We start from the raw sequence: 17,989 nt of genomic DNA on the forward strand, positions 1-17,989 counted from the left end.
TGTCATTTGAGATATTTATTAACGAAGATCAAACTTCCAAAGGGCAGTCCTCAATGGTCATGTCCATGATTTTAAGAGTTGGCCCTTCCATGCCATGATTATTGACACCCTTGACCCTGGAGAACTGATTGGAATGGGAGAGTGCTGAGCTGAAACAAGCTAATTCATCTGAAGTCTCAACCTTTTCAATGTCACTATCAACTTCAATGACATTCACAGAGGTTTCTGGGTCTGTTAAGCTGTCTGAAGCACTTGGATTTTTTTCAAACCATGTTGAAGGCTCAAAATTTGTTTCATCATTCACCCGTTCAATTATAACCTCTTCTGAATGCTTTGTTTTACAGACGGGCAGGAAAAATTCATTTGATGAAGAGCACATCTCGTTCTCATCCCTCTGTGCAGACAATAACATATCCAAAGCCTTTTGGTATTCTTGACGTTCTTGTTGAACTGATACTTCACTTTCAATTTGATATTCATTTTGTTCTGAATTCTCAGCTTTTTCAAAATCAAATAAATTCAAAGTATTCACAGCATCTAGGTTAACTGATGCTGAGTTTTCCTTGGGCGTGCAGCCTAAGTCCACCTTTAGGACCTGCAGCAGATGGCGCATTTTTTCCTAGAATTAGGAAAAAGAAGAGAACAGTTACATTAATTTCATCAAATTGAATGACTTTTGCTTGCATTATTGCTAATCCCAGCAGGACTAATACTTCCTCTTCTACTACTCCCCACCAAAAACAAAGGAAGGCTAGGGAAGAAAAGTGCTGGCTTTTAATGCATTCTTTGAGGGTAGGGAAAAATGTTAAAATTATTTCTACATTAGAATTTTTCTAATGAAGTTCTAAAGAAAGACAAACCTCCTCCAAATGATGCTTATTTTGTCTTATATGTCGCTCAAACAGTCGTTCTAAAAACCTACAAATAATAAATAAAAATGTTAATGTCTCAAAATCAGGAGATCAACTAAATATAAAATAGCTATGTAATAACTAAACTACAAAAAGTTGGAAAATAATTTTTAGATTAATCTTTTTATCTCCAAAGCTGAAACTGTCAAGTTCTCTAACATGGAAGCTAGTATGGCTTCTACTATGCCTTTGCTTCAGGTTATATAATGGACATCAATGTTTTTGAAAGATTTTGTGCTACATACATTTCTGTGAATACAATTAAATGAGGTATGAAAATACTGTCTCTTTCTCTCACACACATACACACATCCATATCCCAAAAAACCAGACCTTAAGGAAAATTCTCTTATAAAGCAAAGAATTATTTTAAATGTTTCCTAAAGTACACTTCAAAGAAATTCCACTGATGGAAAATCTATGTAACAACATAACAGCTATCACTTATTAAGCACCACTAGACAATAGACAATTGTGCTAGACACACAATAATCATTATACCTCTAATCCTGACAATACTGGGAGAGAAAGGTATTATAAAAATAATTTAAACATGAGAAAACTACATCTCTAAGATGTTTAATTTACTCTCCCTTGAGGTCAAAGCCATTAAGAGAATTCAACCCAGATGTGTCTGGCTCCAGAGAATTTATTCTTTCAATTATACCATGCTTGCCAATTTTCTCACATTAATATATCAAGTGTTCTTGAAAAACAACTAATTTCTTCTGTTATTACTTATTATAATCAATTAAGTTATGAACCAATATTAGCTTTATTAATTCTAAGTTTTTCAGCAGGAAAACTTTTCAGTTCAGGAGATTTTTATTCTACTTTTTATAACTACTTAACACATTCTGGAATATTCACTTCTAGGCATATTTTTATACATTTCTTTAACAAAACTAGGATCAAACAATACATATTTGGTTTGATTATTTTGTTTTTTCTAATCAACAATATATTGGTAATATCTTCCTGTATCAATAAATTGACTTCTACATCATTTTTAATACCTGAACAACACTCTCATGGATATACTACAGTTTCTTCAACTAATCCTTTACTATCCAACACAGAGATTATTCCCTTTTTTTTGCAATTATAAAAAAATGCTTAAGAGCGCCCTGAATGCCTCTTTGTTGCTCAGATGTGGCCCTCTCTCTCTCAAACTAAGCCACCTTGGCAGGTGATCTTATTGGCCTCCCCTGCTACGTGGGAGCTGATTCCCAGGGGTGTAAATCTCCCTGGCAATGCAGGATATGACTCCCGGGGATGAATCTGGACCGGCATCGTGGGATTGAGAACATCTTCTTGACCAAAAGGGTAATGCGAAATGAAATGAAATAAAGCTTCAGTGGCTGAAGATTTCAAATGGAGTTGAGAGGTCACTCTGGTGGATATTCTTACACACTATATAGACAACACTTTTTATGTTTTAACGTATTGGAATAGCTAGAAGTAAATACCTGAAACTACGAAATTCCAACCCAGTAGCTTTTATTCTTGAAGACGATCGTATAACAATGTAGATTAAAAGGGGTGACAATGTGATTGTGAAAACCTGTGGACCACACTCCCTTTATCGAGTGTATGGATGGATGAGTAGAAAAATGGGGACAAAAACTAAATGAAAAATAGGGTGGGATGGGGGGGATGATTTGGGTGTTCTTTTTTATTTTTGTTTTTTATTCTTATTCTGATTCTTTCTGGTATAAGGAAAATATTCAAAAATAGATTGGGGTGATGAATGCACAACTATATGATGGTACTGTGAACAGCTGATTGTACATCATGGATGATTGTATGGTATGCAACTATATCTTAATAAAACTGAACTTTAAAAAATGCTGCAGTGAACAGCCTTAAATTTGAAAAAAATTTAAAGTTGTATTTACTTACATGATTTTCATGCAACATTTTTAACATGGAAGAGATAAATACAATTTTTGCCAAACACCTTAGGTCTTTTTGATTTATCTTTTTATCCCAATAATGAAAATATTTGCTTTAAATAAAAAAAATCTTGACGGGATAGAAATAATTCATTAGAAATGTCTGGGCTAGGCATATTACTATGCAGAGAAAGCACGTAGCATACATAATAGGGACTTATGATATATATAACATAAAGTGAGGCCCAGTGCCCAGTGAATTTTAGATACACAAATTTTGAAGCCAGATACAGAATCACACAGTTTCCTTAAGGAATGACATGCTTAATCTGATTTTGTAAACTTTCCATTTCCCTTAGAGTGTGTAAACCTAGTTTTAATTTTTTTTTCATATTTCCAGATCTATTACTAGTAACCGGTTTAACAAAAATGCCTTTGATTTTCATGAGAGGTTCAGATAGTAAAATGGGCTTATGAAGCTTTGAAAGGAGGAATAAAAATTTAGTTTATTTTATTAGTCTGTTATAACCAAAAGGTAAAATAGTATCTAAGTAAATAAAACGTCTATTCTTTTCTATAACTTCCCCAAACTGTGAACTTGCCTTAGAGTATGAACTAAACGTTCTTTAGAATTTGCTATCAATTACAAGAATATCATTCTCTCAAAAAGCAATGTAATTTTACATTTCATCTAATATGAGAAAGAACTTTTTAAAAATAGCTATTAAGAGCCCTTAATGCCCTCTTCAACCACCATAATACAATTAAAAAATACCTAACCTGTTTGAAAATAAACCAAGTTTCAAAATGTCATCTGTTATATCTTCAATGAAATTCAAATACAACAGTTCTTCTTCACTGTGAAGACAAGGCAAAATGTAGCATAAAATTTATTGCTGACTCTGAAAATTATAGGAAACATGAGTATCTAATTGGAAATATCTATTTTTACTATTATAAATTACTTCTATCCATTCATGTCATTAAGGGGAATATTATAAAAATGAACATGAATACCTTCTCAAATTATGCAAGAATATTTATTTAAAAAAGAAAATATTATCTAATGGAATATCATATATGCCTGCAACATCTAAAGCCATAAAAAATACACAGGGATTAAACAAAACAAAACAATCAGAGCAACCAAAGGCAAGAGGGCAATCAAATGTGATCCCTTTGGAGCAAATGCTCCTGGTTAGTGTTTGAAATTTCTATTGGCTCCTGACCATGACTAGCAAGCAGAGGCATGAGCTGTTCTCCGAGGAACTTGCAGGAAGGGGAAAAAAGAAAATTGTTCAGAGAAGCTGGAACTTTATGAAATCCTTTCTGCTCCTAGGAAAGTGTCTTGTTTTAAAGTTGAGAAATTTATTGAGGGGAAAAATTTATTTTTTCTTCAAAATGTTTAGAGAGGAGTAGGAATATTTGTGTGTACATAATGATAACGTTAACTTTTACTCACTTGGACATTTCTGTATTACATTATCTTATGAAACAGCTATCTTTTAGTAGCTACTAAAAATTAGGATATTATTGTAGTTTGGTTTTAATTAGTTGAAATTAGTGAATTAATAGAAAATGTTAACAGAAAGTAACTATTCAACTACTAAATAAATAAGGGGAGGAGTTAATAATAAGCAAATCAGATGATTAAACGTCCAATAAAAAGTTACAAATTGATTCATGGGCTCTAATATTTAAACAGCAAGTGTGGGAATAAATGAAAGACTATAAAATAGATTATTTTCCCTAAAAATATATAGTTTAATTAAAACAACATTAAAACCTAGGTACATAACATCTGCAAAGAACTGGTAAGGTTAGAAACCTCTAGGAAGAATATCTTTGGCTACTGAAAGTCTGCATTTCTCTAAAACTCTTTATTATTATTAATTTTATAATTTTTATTTGTAAAAATATACAAGGATTATGGGTACTAATTATTAAAAAATATCAGGTATTAACTTAGGGACAAATTTCCACTGAGAATGAAAAAGAAGGATCAATAATTACTTCAGAAAATTCTGGTTGTAAGAGAGGTTAGTGATCAATCCTGACAATTAATAATGGTTTGCTTGTTGGATTCTTAATTCCTTATTCCCACTAGGCAAAACAAGGAGATAAAAAAGGTCTTACTCAGAGTAGATTTTTCTCCTTAAAGAAGGCTGCAGGGAATATTGAGGTACTGTCCTGGGAAAATTAAAACATGCACGTGAAACAATGGTTGGCTTATGATGAATGTTCAATATTATAAATTAGTAACAGTACTTTTCAGAGTTTAGTAAGCTCTTTCATATCCATAATTTAATTTATCTTCAAAACAACCCTGTCAGGCATGTTAGGTAGGTATTATTTTTCCCATGTACTAGTGAGGTCACTGAGGATCAGAGAGGCTAAAGAACTTGCCAAGGTCACATGTTACTTACTATAAGGTTACACATTACTTATGAAAAGTAAAGTAACCACAAAGTTGCTTACTAAAAGTAGCCAAGGCAAATTTTTTAGTCTTCTAATTACAAACTCACAATCCTTTTTTTTTTTTAACTATACCATACCACTTCCCTAGTAGAAACAGTGACAATTTGACTAAGGTTAACATATAAATAATGCTGAAAACAGCTTATTTACCTCTGGTAATCTTCTGTTAAGTTGGGTAATTACGGTAAATTTTGTCATTTTTCAGTTATGTCACCATTAGTTAATTCTAAGCTCTTTGTTCAGGTATATTCAATTACAACACTTCATTTTACTTTTAGACAGAAACTACCAGAAAAAAAAAAATATTCCTCTCTTTAGGTCATTCTTTATATTCACTGAAGACTGGCTCAAGAGTAGCTTAGGAACACTGAAGCCCCAAGAATTTCGAGGGCAAAGAGGTTAGCAATGACCTCCCACATAGCCTTAGAGATGAGATCTCCCTAGAATAGGCCTGAGGGAGGAGCTGGGCCCATGGGGTAGCATGAGCTTGCCTTCTGGACTGCTACTTAGTATCTCATTTTTGCTCTTTTAAATCTTTTCCTTTCTGCTGCTCCCTTCATCTCATATCCAATTCCCAATCCTTGAAATGCATTTTGATAGATAAAACTATCATCTTTTAGGTTCTTTACCACCTGCTGACCTATCATTTTTTGCTTAGGTTCAGTATTCCAGAATTACTAAACATGATGAATCGTTTTTAAAAAGGCACCTCCACACAGCATGGATAGATGAAGCACTACCATATTGTAAATACTCAAAATCACAAATTATGGCTCCTCAAATGGTAAGATTCTTCAGTACTATTTGTGTCATGTAAATTGGCTAGCATCACTGCTAGAGGACTTGTTGGGAAAAATCCTTTATATGAATTACTGCGATGGCAAATAATTCAAGCTAGTGTATCTATTTCCTTTAGTAGTGGATAAGCATGACTGATGCATTTAAACTTTTATCATGCACTAACTTTGTAAATTTTCTTTAGTAAAACTAACACTGCCATTGAATTGCACGATATCGAAAAGAATATTACAGCATATAATTAAAACAGTACTTGTGTTACACATACTATATGTCTGTTCTACAAGATGTTGAAATTGTGTCCCCTGTGAGTGTTTACCTTGGTAAGGAAGGCTGAAGAGTATCATCTTTAATCCTGTCCCACATCAAGCCAGGCCCTTGTAAAGGTAAAGGGGTTATTTTGTCTTTGGTATCACATGTTATACATCTAGGTGCCTGGGGATGCAATAAGAAAATATTTTCCTTCAAAAATACATCATGAAAGCAGAAATTAAAAACACAGAAAATTGCAAAATAGTCAAAGAAAGAGAAGGGAAATCTCCAGGAGGTAAAAGTAACTGATATTGTTACAATAAAGGGGTGTTCTAGGATCATTTTTCTAACCAATTACCACTTTGTTTTCAAACTTGTTTAAAGATCAAACTTCTTGGCTCTTGCATTTTAATGAAAAGAGAAACATTTTAAATGTTAAGAAATCACTACAAATAAACATATAAAGAGAAGATGAAGAAAATTTACAAGTTTTAAGTACACTTGAGAAAAAAATCCCATTACTTAGAAATGCAAGCAGCCCATCTGTTTCAAATGCCAAGATATCAAATATGTAGACAGTGGTAGCACTGGAAACATGAACAATAATATTAACAAACCAAATGGTAGCTTATTTTTACAGAATCCTGTGTGCCACATGCTGTGCCAAGCATTTACTTGCATTATTAGATTTAATCTTTATATTGATAACTTATGTATGCATAGTGCTTTAGTTTAAAAGGTGCTGTAAAAATGTGGGTCTGTTACAGCTATTATTCTACAGGCTTCCTTGAGTCAACTGCTAGTGGTAGGTATTGGTTATGGGCCTATAGACACACCTTATTCTTGCAGGGTTATGGGTAAACATTTCAAATACAATGTAATAAAAATGGACTTTTTTAGTTTATTTTGTTATCTACAGAGCTAATAATGCTCAAGCTAGTGATAGCCATTGTGCCAGTCTGTATATATTATGTCCCCCAGAAAAAGCCAAATTCTTTAATACAGTCTTGTGGGGGCAGATTGGTTAATCTTTTTGATTAGGGTGTGACATCTTGATTGAATGTTTCCATGGAGATTTGACTCTGCCCATTCTGGACAGGTCTTGATTAGTTTACTGGAGTCCTTTAAAAGGAGCTCTCACAGAGAGCAGAAAGGAAAAAGTCCCAGGATATGCTAAGCCAGGACATACAGATGTTACATGCTTGGAAGCTAACAGAGTTGCTTGCTGATGCTTTGAGATGCTAGCCCAGAGTTTGCTCTGGAGAAGCTAAGAGAGGAAAACGAAAACACGCCCCAAGAGATGCATACAGACGCTTAGAGATGCTTGGATATGTGGACAGAAAGACGCTAATTGAAACCCAGAGACATTTTGGAGAAAGCCATTTTGAAACGCAACCTGGGAGCAAAGGATAGCAGACATCAACCACATGCCTTCCCAGCTGACAGAGGTGTTCTGGCCACCATTGGCCATTCTTCCCTGAAGGTGTCATCTTGTTGATGCCTTAGTTTGGACACTTTCATGGCCTTAGGACTGCCAAATTTTTAACTGAATAAATCCCCTTTAAAAAAACCAATCCATTTCTGGCATTTTGCATAACGGCAGCATTAGCAATCAGAACAGCCATCGTTTATTAGCCACTTTACCTACATCATTTATTCCTCCCAATGACACTACAAGGTAAGTACAGTTTTTCTGCATGAGGAAACGTAGCTCTCAGAGCATATGTGATCTGTCCTTGGTCCTTAAGTGGCAGGCCCTTATGTTAAATAGCTATTAAGTATTAAGGTGTAAAACTGCAATTCTCTACCCATTTTCAGAAGGGAAGAGGAAGTAGATGGGGGTTTATTTTATTCTTCTAGCCATAAGCCTATGTTTGAAATTTTAATAGGGACAAATCACTTCTACAAACAATTTAAATTAGGACATAAGTGGATGACTGACACCCCAAAAAATAAAGATTAAAAAAAAGATCAGTTTGCCTTGAAATCAGATTAAAGCTATAATATTTTAAAGGAAATAACTGCGAAGCCTTCAACATATAAACACTATAATAAGAGCTTTATTACTGAGAAAAAGTAGAAGCATACACGAGAAGGATATTCATTTCTTCTTCAATAACTGGTGGCAATTCCTTGAAAGAATACAGGCATAAAAACTTAAGTAACTTCTACACAACTTTGCTGGCACCTTCAGTGATCAAGACTTCATCTTTGAAAATAATACTTAGGTATTTTATTCACCCATCCATCTACCCAGCCAGCAAATCAACCATCCAAAAAAGATGCTATTAAATGATTTCCCATATCAGGCAGGATCCATCTGGCCATTTGCAGAGTGCCATAACCATCTGTAAATAGGCAAACTTCTGTAGACTGGCTATATCATATACAACAAGTGCCATCAAGAGATGGCACTTCACAGTCCTCATACTCATCCAAAAACAATGACCCCAAATAGCTATACATATTCTATTTAAGTTAAAGCACCTGTATTTCAAAAGTGGTGTCACAAAAAGATCTTATTTTATTACCTGCTTTATGTTCACTTCAGAATCTGTCAAACTCTTAGTCTCGGCTGTCTCAAAATCAGATTTAAAGCTGTAATATTTTAAAAGAAATGATTAAGCCTTCAAAATATAAACACTGTGATAATGAGCTTTATTGTCTAGGAAAAAATAAGAAAAGGAGATCCATCTATTCTTATAAAAATGTGTAATTTCCAGTAATATAATCAGGAAATATATATGGTTTAGATTCATATGCTTCTTTTTCCTTTGTTGAACATTAGCAAGATTTTAGTTGGACAAAAGAGAACTAGGAAAATATGGAATATTTTCCTCACAAGCAATTATAATCAGAAAAGGATGTTTTCCTCATCTCTCCCCCACCTGACAAGTTCTTAGACTTAATTTCTTAAATCTTTGATTAAATGTATGCAAACTCATCTGATACTACTTATCTATATCTTATCTATAGATGTATCTTATCTATATTCAGAGAAGAGAATGTTTGTCTTAATTTTTCTATTTTACTTTCCAAAATAACTAAAACCGAGTATCAGATAAGTATTTGTTCATGTAACACTAGGAAAAACAATCACAAATCAGTTCACACACAAGATTTGTTTCTTTATTCATTTGGCAATCTTTTACTGAACATTTATTATGTACTAGGCTCTATTGCAAGTGAAAACACTGTTGGGGTACAATTATACTTATTTGCAGAAATTACCTCAATTGTATAAGCTATTCCTGGGTAGTTGTTCTACACAATACAAGACCAGGGCTGAAAAGTTGCAGGAAAGGGGGGTCCAGAGATAGTTGGATAACGGGTGTTTTTTTTTTTCCCCTTCTAACCCATTGTTTTGCTATTTTTCACATGAATCAATAGACATATTTACACAAATGCTGTCTGGTCACAGTTTAAGAATGCTGAGAAAAATGTAATATTTACAAACATACACAAGATCTAGGACCACGTTTAAAACAATACATTACAATAAGCCATATTCATATATAGTAGGAGCTTGATAAGTTTAATAATTAACTACTTCCTTTTTTGGACTATTCTAATGGTTTTAAAGATACACGCAAAATGAAGTCACATTAATCTCATTCCAATCAAAAGGGTATATACTACCAGACCTTAAATCTTGCATATAAGGTCTATGATATAAAATAAGGAATACTACTTAATTTTACAACATCCCGAAAGACTTACTATTGGTGTTGATGCACCATACCTGCTCAGTTCAGTCTGGGTTTCGGCTTCTATCCGCTGATCTGTAAAATCCTTTCTTCTTTTAGCAGGTGTATAATATCGATACTGAGACAGGAAAGATGTTGCTTCTGTTTTTAAAGTGCGTGGCGTAAATGGCAACTGTTTGTTAGAAAAGAGTTCAGAATGTTTATCCAAAAGATCCCCGCTGGGTGCTTTTGAAATAACTAACTGAAACCGGTTGGAATTTGGGAATGCACTCCTGGTCCCTTTGCCATACATGGTTCCAGAGCATGGTTTTCTGGGCCCAGAGCCTGTGTAATCCACACTGGAGAGGGAGGAAGCGGAGTTCTTCTCAGTACCATTTCTAAGGACTTTACTGGATTTAGGCAGACCTAGACGTAGTAGTCTCTCTGCGGAAAGTACTGGTGACCTTGCAAAGGACGGAAATTCATTTACTTCTCTTATTAACACATCATCCTTGTCTTGTGGTTCCCCTGAGGGCTAAGAACATTTGGTTTGATAGTCATCAATTGCATTTACAAATTCATGTAATTGGGGATCTCCAGATTATACATCCAAAAATGGTCACCTCAGGGGTCTAGAAATTAACTCACATGTTCTCAAAGATGTTACCATATTATATGAAGTTCTGATCAAAGTTTTGAAATATGAAGACATAAGAATATAATTCTAAATATAATTAACAGCAATTGTTTTCCTTTCTGACAGTAAAAGAATGATTAATAACGTAGATCTATATTTGGGGTCTTGAACTTGTGTACTGAGATCTACTGATATATAATCTGGAAGTTTTCAAACCAACTCTGAGCAGTATCCCTTTTTTCAACAACTGTTGGTGGCCACATCCTCACCTTCCAGTCTTGTCATTATCAGAGGCTTCAGTGCCAGCAGTTTCTCTGTGACTTCAAGCCTTTGAAGAAATGAAAAGGAACTTCTCTTCACAAAATATGGGGCCCTGAATTAAGTAACTGATATTTTAAATATGATAAATACTTATTCCATAAAAAATTCATGTATGTTTTTCAACTTCTCATATTTGAAAAGGGCAGCATTTTGGACTGCTCTAGTTTTTTTTTTTTTTTTTAATTTGTAGGAGAACCATTTCTACAGGGTGTCCATAAAGTCTAAAAGCTTAGATAATATTTTATTCTTTTACTGACTGAAGATGCCCATGATGCCTTGCTTATGATTCCAGACTTTATGGTCACCTATAGTTTATAAAATTCAGATGCACTTTATTTAGTAGAGGGGAAGTTAAATGGACCAGAAATTGAGGACTGTGACTTAGGTTTATTAGCCAGTTGCATCTGTCCCACAAGCTCATGGAATGGGGGTGGGGAGGAAATAAAGATGTAAGATGAATAAGGCAAAAGCAGAATGCTTCCTGTGTGCAAGGTACTGTTCTTGCCACTGAGTAGAATAAAAGAGGAATAATATGAAGAACTTCTATCACTGCTACTAATATATATGGAGTACATACTAAGTGCAAGGGATTGTTCTAACTAATTTACATGTGTTAACTCATTCAAGTCTCACATCAGCTTCTGGGTGGTTGTACAATTATCATCTCTATTTTATTGATTAAGAAATGAGGCACAGAGTCTACAGACTGGAACCCTGGCTGGGCTTCTGCTCCTCAGTATTACTTCATACTACCTATTTAAAATACTTATTTGAAAATTATGTAATCTTAGATTTTTTGCAACATCAGGAATATTAAACTGATTTTAACCCCTTTCCTGTTGTGGATAAGTGAGCTATCCTAAGAATTTGTTTAAGTAACAAAATTGCAGATAACTGCATAGTCAGTCTAGCATAAAATAAATCAAACAATTTCCTTTCCAACTACTATCCATTCCACTCCCAGACACCAGGCAAAATCACTCAGAGCAAATATTTTTGCATTAAATTGTGAGACATGAGGGTTCTATTTGGTAAATGACATCCTTCAATGTATTAGTTTTAAAAAATGTTCCCAAACTATACTTAAACTACAGTTTATATACTTACTAGAAGAACTTGTCTTCTTGGGAAGATATTTTTCTGTACAACCTAAAAAATCCTATCGGACTATTAAATAATAATTGCAGGATTTTTTTTATGCTTACAGGAATGATACAAGCTGAGATCAGAGCAAGCAAAAAGGTATAAGGCATTGGATTGCCTGGAAGGAAATTCTTGGCAGTAATAATTATTTAATAAACAAAATGAAACACCAGAGAAAGTCTTTTAAGATAGAAATAAATTCTCATCTGTCTGAAATGGGCTGGAAAAATTGCTTCTGAACTGATTAGAAGGGCATGAAACTCTTCTGTATTTATTAGGTCTCAGAAACCCTACCAACTTTATCTTTCCTTGGAAACCAATAGAACACAATATGAAATCAACTGTACCAATCTGCTTTGAGACTGTATAATTTTTTCCTTTGTTATAAGTATCAGAAAGCTTGGAAGGATATAATTTGCACAGTAAATGTGTAACACACTGGTAAAGTCATCAAAACTTGAATAGCAGATCACTGTAAAGTTCTGAGATCAGAAAAGAATTCATCAATATGTGCCAATGAAACAAAAATTCTGGTGGTAATCTCACCAACTTTCACTTTCTTATGTCATTCTGACAGTTCAGTATGACGTGTTGCAAACTGTGTCTGTGATTTAAGAATTTATTTACAGGTGATAATAATTACATAGTTTACATATTCACTGGTTTTTACATCAAGAACATTTATCCAATTTTATAATCACAGCACTCAATACCAAACCTTTTTCAGGGACAATGTCAGAAGAAATAGTGTACAAAGATTTCCAATTGTCAGATTTAAAAATAGCTGAGGAATCAATTCAATTGCAAAATAGAATGGGTACAAATTATTTTAAAATTTGACCAATACTCGTTTTGCAAAATTGTTTCAAATAATATATTGTAAAAGAAATGATAGCTGTTTATTTTCTCTATTTTATACTACTTTCAAAATGTTTTACAGACTTATTCAGAAATATGGGTTACAGTGACATATGCAATTACTCTTAATGCCACATAATGAGGGCTACCCTAACAAAGAGAGTGAGTAGTATTGGGAGCACTAATGAAGTGACAAATAACTCTATGGGGGGGGGGGGGGTACAGGGAGAAGATTTTAAAGGCCCAGGAGGGTCCCGAATGTGCTAGTATAAGAGTCAGGAGTATGAGACAAGGCAATTTCAAGAACACTTGAGTAGTTTGGAGTTGATCTCTACCATATTAAAAAATATTATTGAAATTATTTAAAACAAAAGTAATAATTTCTATACTTTACATTCTTGTTTTAAAGAACTGAGGGTCACTAGAGAAAACACAGCAACAGTGTTTAATTTATAATCTCAATAGAAATAAACAAGGGAAAAACATTTTTTAAAGGTATTTTTGTCAAATGGATAGGAGATGCAAAATGATTTACTTGTGAGTAGATTCAATATTGTAAGTTGGGTAAGTAGGCTGGACAGAGCAAATTATCCTGCAGCACTCCCATATTTACAGGCCCTCATGTTCAGTGAAGTGAAAATCAAAACCAGGTCTGTGTTCTTTACCAGGGTCAGTGCTGGCAATTTTAAAAATAAAAGGTTTTTGATATATGATCTCATGTATAAAACTGCTACTATGTTCAGAGGCTAAATCAAGCATTTTCTTTTTAAAGCACCTTTTCAGTGAATGCTCTCAATCATATTCGTAGCTTCACTGATAACTCCCAAACTTGTCTTCGGTCTGGACATCTTTCCTGATGCAAGCCCTTATATCCAACTATCTCCTGAATATATTAGATGGTCCAAAGATTAAATAAAACAGACAAATCTCTGGTGAAAATAATAAAAAATGGAAGAATGAAAGTTATAAAGGCTCTTAGACTAGAATATAGGAGAATATCTCCATTATGTTGTGGGTAGGAAGAATTTCTTAAATAATACATAAAAACTTTAGCTGTAAAGAACGTCTGCTGATCAAAAGATAACAGAAGAGAAGAAAAACCACAAACTGAGACAAAATATTTGAAAAACATATTACAGAGATCCATTATCTAATTCATAAAAAGAACTTTAACAGCTCCCTGAGAAAAATATTGACAAAGCAATATAAAATGGGCAAAAGACTCGGAGAGACTTCAAAAAGAAGAAATCAAAATGACTGATAGCGTAGCAAAATGAGCAGCTTCTACTCAAGATGCATTCTGGACTTAAGGTCAAAAGACATGGGTTCAAGTTAGCTCACAGCTGAAGAAGCACCTATCTGCGAGTAATTAAGTGCCAGCTATGTGAATCTTGAGCTTCCATTTCCATATCTGGTAAACATGGATGATAATATCTAATTTATAGGATTATGATGAGCTTTAGACTATAATCTGCCAGTGCGTGAGTATTTTTAAAGCATTATTCAAATGTGAGATATTTCAAAAACTGGAAGCGTACTATGGGATTTTAAAAATACCAAACTAAAAACAAAACAAAACAAAGCAAAAAAACCCAAAACACCAAAGAACCTTTTTCATGAAATTTTTTGTTCCCCAGTTTAATAACTAAGTATTGACAATAGAAGAATATCTAAGATTTACTGGAAAATGTTCTGCTATTAACTTAGTCTGTAGCAGAGACTTCAGTGCAGGAACTCTTCTTATTTTAGCCTAAAATATAATCTAACCCTAAGGTATAAGCATAAATAATAAAATTCGTAACACTAACCGTGATTACCATGTTTTTCTAGGTTTAGATTTACTGGTTTAATTTTCAGTTAAGCATCTCAATGAGAACAAACCAAGTTCATTTTTTTGTGACAAAAATTGGCATTGTTTTCCTCAAAAGGTATTGTTATTATCTATTCCTAAATGGAAGGAACAATAGCTACGAATGAAGCCCCGAAAGTGACAAGCAGCTAATACTGAATACAGAGAAGCAAGCATTTAAAGAGACAAGAGATCAAAAACTGAAGAATGGACACAGAAGCAAATGGTGTCATTCGTATAGGGTCATACTTCATGAACTGAAAATTTAAAAGTTATGCTTCCCCTGTCATGCTGCCACCACTACAAACACACTGTGACAATACTCCGGGACCGATAAGGACCCCCATAGGAAAGAGAAGAGGGTACGTTACAAGACAGGTCCAAGTAAAATTCCCTCTATGTTAAAATCTAAATTTATAACTTAAACTCTTCTGTCTGTAGATGAACAAAAAGTCAGATTACACCCTAAAGAAGTACCACAGAAACAATTGCTTTTAAAAGGTAAAAATACAATCTTACCTCTTGCAGGGTGTTTAGTAATGAGCTGGAATTATTTTTAGAGTTAGCCAGCATTGCAGTTTTAGCTAATTTCAACTCCTTTTCACATTTTGCTAATTCTTTTTTGAGTTTCTCTCTTCGTTGTTGGTCTGCATCTAAGGGGTAAAACAAATCTTTTAAAATATGGAACACAATAGAAAAAATAATTTTTGGTCTTGGAAGACAAATAAAAGAGTACGTATTTTTTCCTGCTAAAAATGTTTACACTACTGAGATGTAAATTAAAAATCTATATACCTTCCTCCATAAAGATAAAGAGAAACTAAGATAACAAATATTTAATTTATAGATACTATAAATAAATTAAGCACAACAGGAGTGACAAGCTGGCCAAGCCTAAGGGCTTTAAAGAAAGCAATTCCTAATAGAGATATTTATAGAGCTATGAAGATTAGAAAGGCTTAATCATGTTGTTTGTGACTTTGTAATTTCCAAATGGCATAAAGTAGAGTTTGAATTAGTCCATAGACTTCTCCCCGAAATGCAATATTATTGTCAATGCCATCATCTAAAATAAAAATATTACTTTACAAACACATGGCATTATTTTAAGAACTCATTTTCATTCAAACCAGCGGACTTCTATTTCTCTTAACTGCTATTCATTTGAAATACAAATTTAAAAAGTAGTTTCCAAATTTAGTGTGCTTTAAGTAAATCACTGACTTATTCTTAAAGACTGTTCACTGTATAAAGACAGAAAAATGAAAGATGGACAAATTTCAGTTAAAGAAAAGGTTGACCATGAGTAAAATGACTTGTATTTTCATATAAATTAAATATTTAATATACACACATTTATGGAATCTATCCTAACTTACTGGCTAAGACAATTTCAAGCTTCAAATCACCTTGATTTGAATCAGAATTTATTTATAAAAATTGCTACAAGCTTCAAAAACAAAGGTAATTTACATGTATACTTCAAGGTTTCAACTATAATTATCAGGAAAAATTATAAGCATGCTAAAATAAATGTCATTTAAAATATTACTTTCAGCTTATTCATCCCTCAAATACTTAATGAATGTATTAACTAAATTATAGCAAATAGAGTAATGTTTATGAGTGAATTAAAATAGAACTTTCCTCGGTAGGTCTATTATCTTTCTCATAAGTAAAACAAGCGAGTATAAACAAAAAATATGACATACCAGTGCCCTAGATACCAGGCAGTATAAAAATATTCTCATGTATTAACAAGTGCATATAACATATTCACTTAAAAGTAAAGCCTCCTCACATGATACACAAAAAATCAATTCTAGATGGATTACAGACCTAAATGTTAAGAGTTAAATTATAGAAGAAAACATGGGAGTAACTCTTTGGGACCTTGGGGTAGGCAAACATTTCTTAGATATGACACTAAAAGCAAAAGTGGTAAGAAAAAATGGATAAATTGGACTTGTAAAAATTTAAAACTTTTAGGCTATAAAAGACACCTTTAGAAAATAAACAGACAAGCCACAGGACTGGGAAAAATATCTGCAAATCATATATGTAATATGGGATTTGTATTCAAGATACGTAAATAACTTTTACAATGCAATAATGAGACAAAAACTAATTTAAAAAATGGCCAAAAGATTTGAATAGGTATTTCACCAAAGAAGATACATGATTGGCCAACAATTAATGCTCTACCATCATTAGTCTCTAGGGAAATGCAAATTAAAACCACAATGAGATATCTTTTCCACCCACTAGAATGGCTATTATTAAAAAGATAGACAATAACAAGTGTTGGCAAGGATGGTGAGAAATTGGAAACCTAATGCATTCATTGCAGGTAGGAATGTAAAATTGGGTAGCCATTTTGGAAAACAGCCTGTTTCTTTAAAAGTTACTATATGACCCAGCAATTCCTCTTTTAGGTATATACACACGAGAAATGAAAACATACATCCCACACAAAGACCTGTATGCAAATGTTCATAGAAGCACTATTCACGAAAGCCAAAAAATAATACAATCAAAATGTCCATCAGTGGATGAATGGATAAACAGATTATGGTATGCCCATATAATGGAATACTATTTTCTCTTTTCTACAGGGAGGAGAATAATTTCATTTTTTATTGTGAAAATAACATATATACAGACCAGTGGTAACTTTCAAAGTATGATTTAACAAGTACTTAGAGAGCAAATAAATTTCAAAGAATGTTACGGGTTACAGTTTCACAATTTCAGTTATTTCCTTATTGCGAAATATATCATAGATACAGAAAGGTGATAGCTTCCAAAATACAATTTAACAAATAGTCATATAGGTAATTTCAAGGGATGTTATGGATTAAAGTTCCACAATTTCAGTTATTTCCTTATTGTAATGGAATACTAGTAACAATAAAAAACATGAAGTAATAATGATTCCATTTATATGAAATGTACAGAAAAAGCAAATCTATAGAGTCAGAATTAGATTAGTGGTTTCCTGGAGGGACGGGTGGGAATAGGGAGTGGCTAGAATTGGGTACGAAGGATCTTTTGGCAGTAGATGGGGAAAATGTCTTAAAACTGTTTTGAGGAGATAGTGCACAACTCTAAATTTAATAAATATCACAGAATTTGCACATTTAAAAAATGAATTTCATGCT

General features: G+C 33.3%; 1 protein-coding gene across 3 annotated transcripts in view; it reads right to left on the bottom strand.

The window, feature by feature from the left end:
- Positions 1–17,989, bottom strand: part of SPATA7 (spermatogenesis associated 7) — a 71,220-nt gene continuing 53,231 nt past the window's right edge. For 2 of the 3 annotated variants that reach the window (XM_037832131.1, XM_037832130.1), the window contains 8 exons: positions 15,348–15,481; positions 10,077–10,555; positions 8,866–8,932; positions 6,402–6,517; positions 4,943–4,996; positions 3,587–3,664; positions 861–918; positions 1–619 (listed from right to left, as the gene is read on the bottom strand). In XM_037832131.1, the coding sequence (XP_037688059.1) occupies positions 29–619; positions 861–918; positions 3,587–3,664; positions 4,943–4,996; positions 6,402–6,517; positions 8,866–8,932; positions 10,077–10,555; positions 15,348–15,481 (1,577 nt within the window). In that variant the 3' untranslated portion in view covers positions 1–28. The remainder of the gene's footprint in view (positions 620–860; positions 919–3,586; positions 3,665–4,942; positions 4,997–6,401; positions 6,518–8,865; positions 8,933–10,076; positions 10,556–15,347; positions 15,482–17,989) is intronic. The other variant, XM_037832133.1, reaches the window with a different exon arrangement.

Source organism: Choloepus didactylus, chromosome 4, assembly GCF_015220235.1.
Source record: "Choloepus didactylus isolate mChoDid1 chromosome 4, mChoDid1.pri, whole genome shotgun sequence".
NCBI lineage: Eukaryota > Metazoa > Chordata > Mammalia > Pilosa > Megalonychidae > Choloepus > Choloepus didactylus.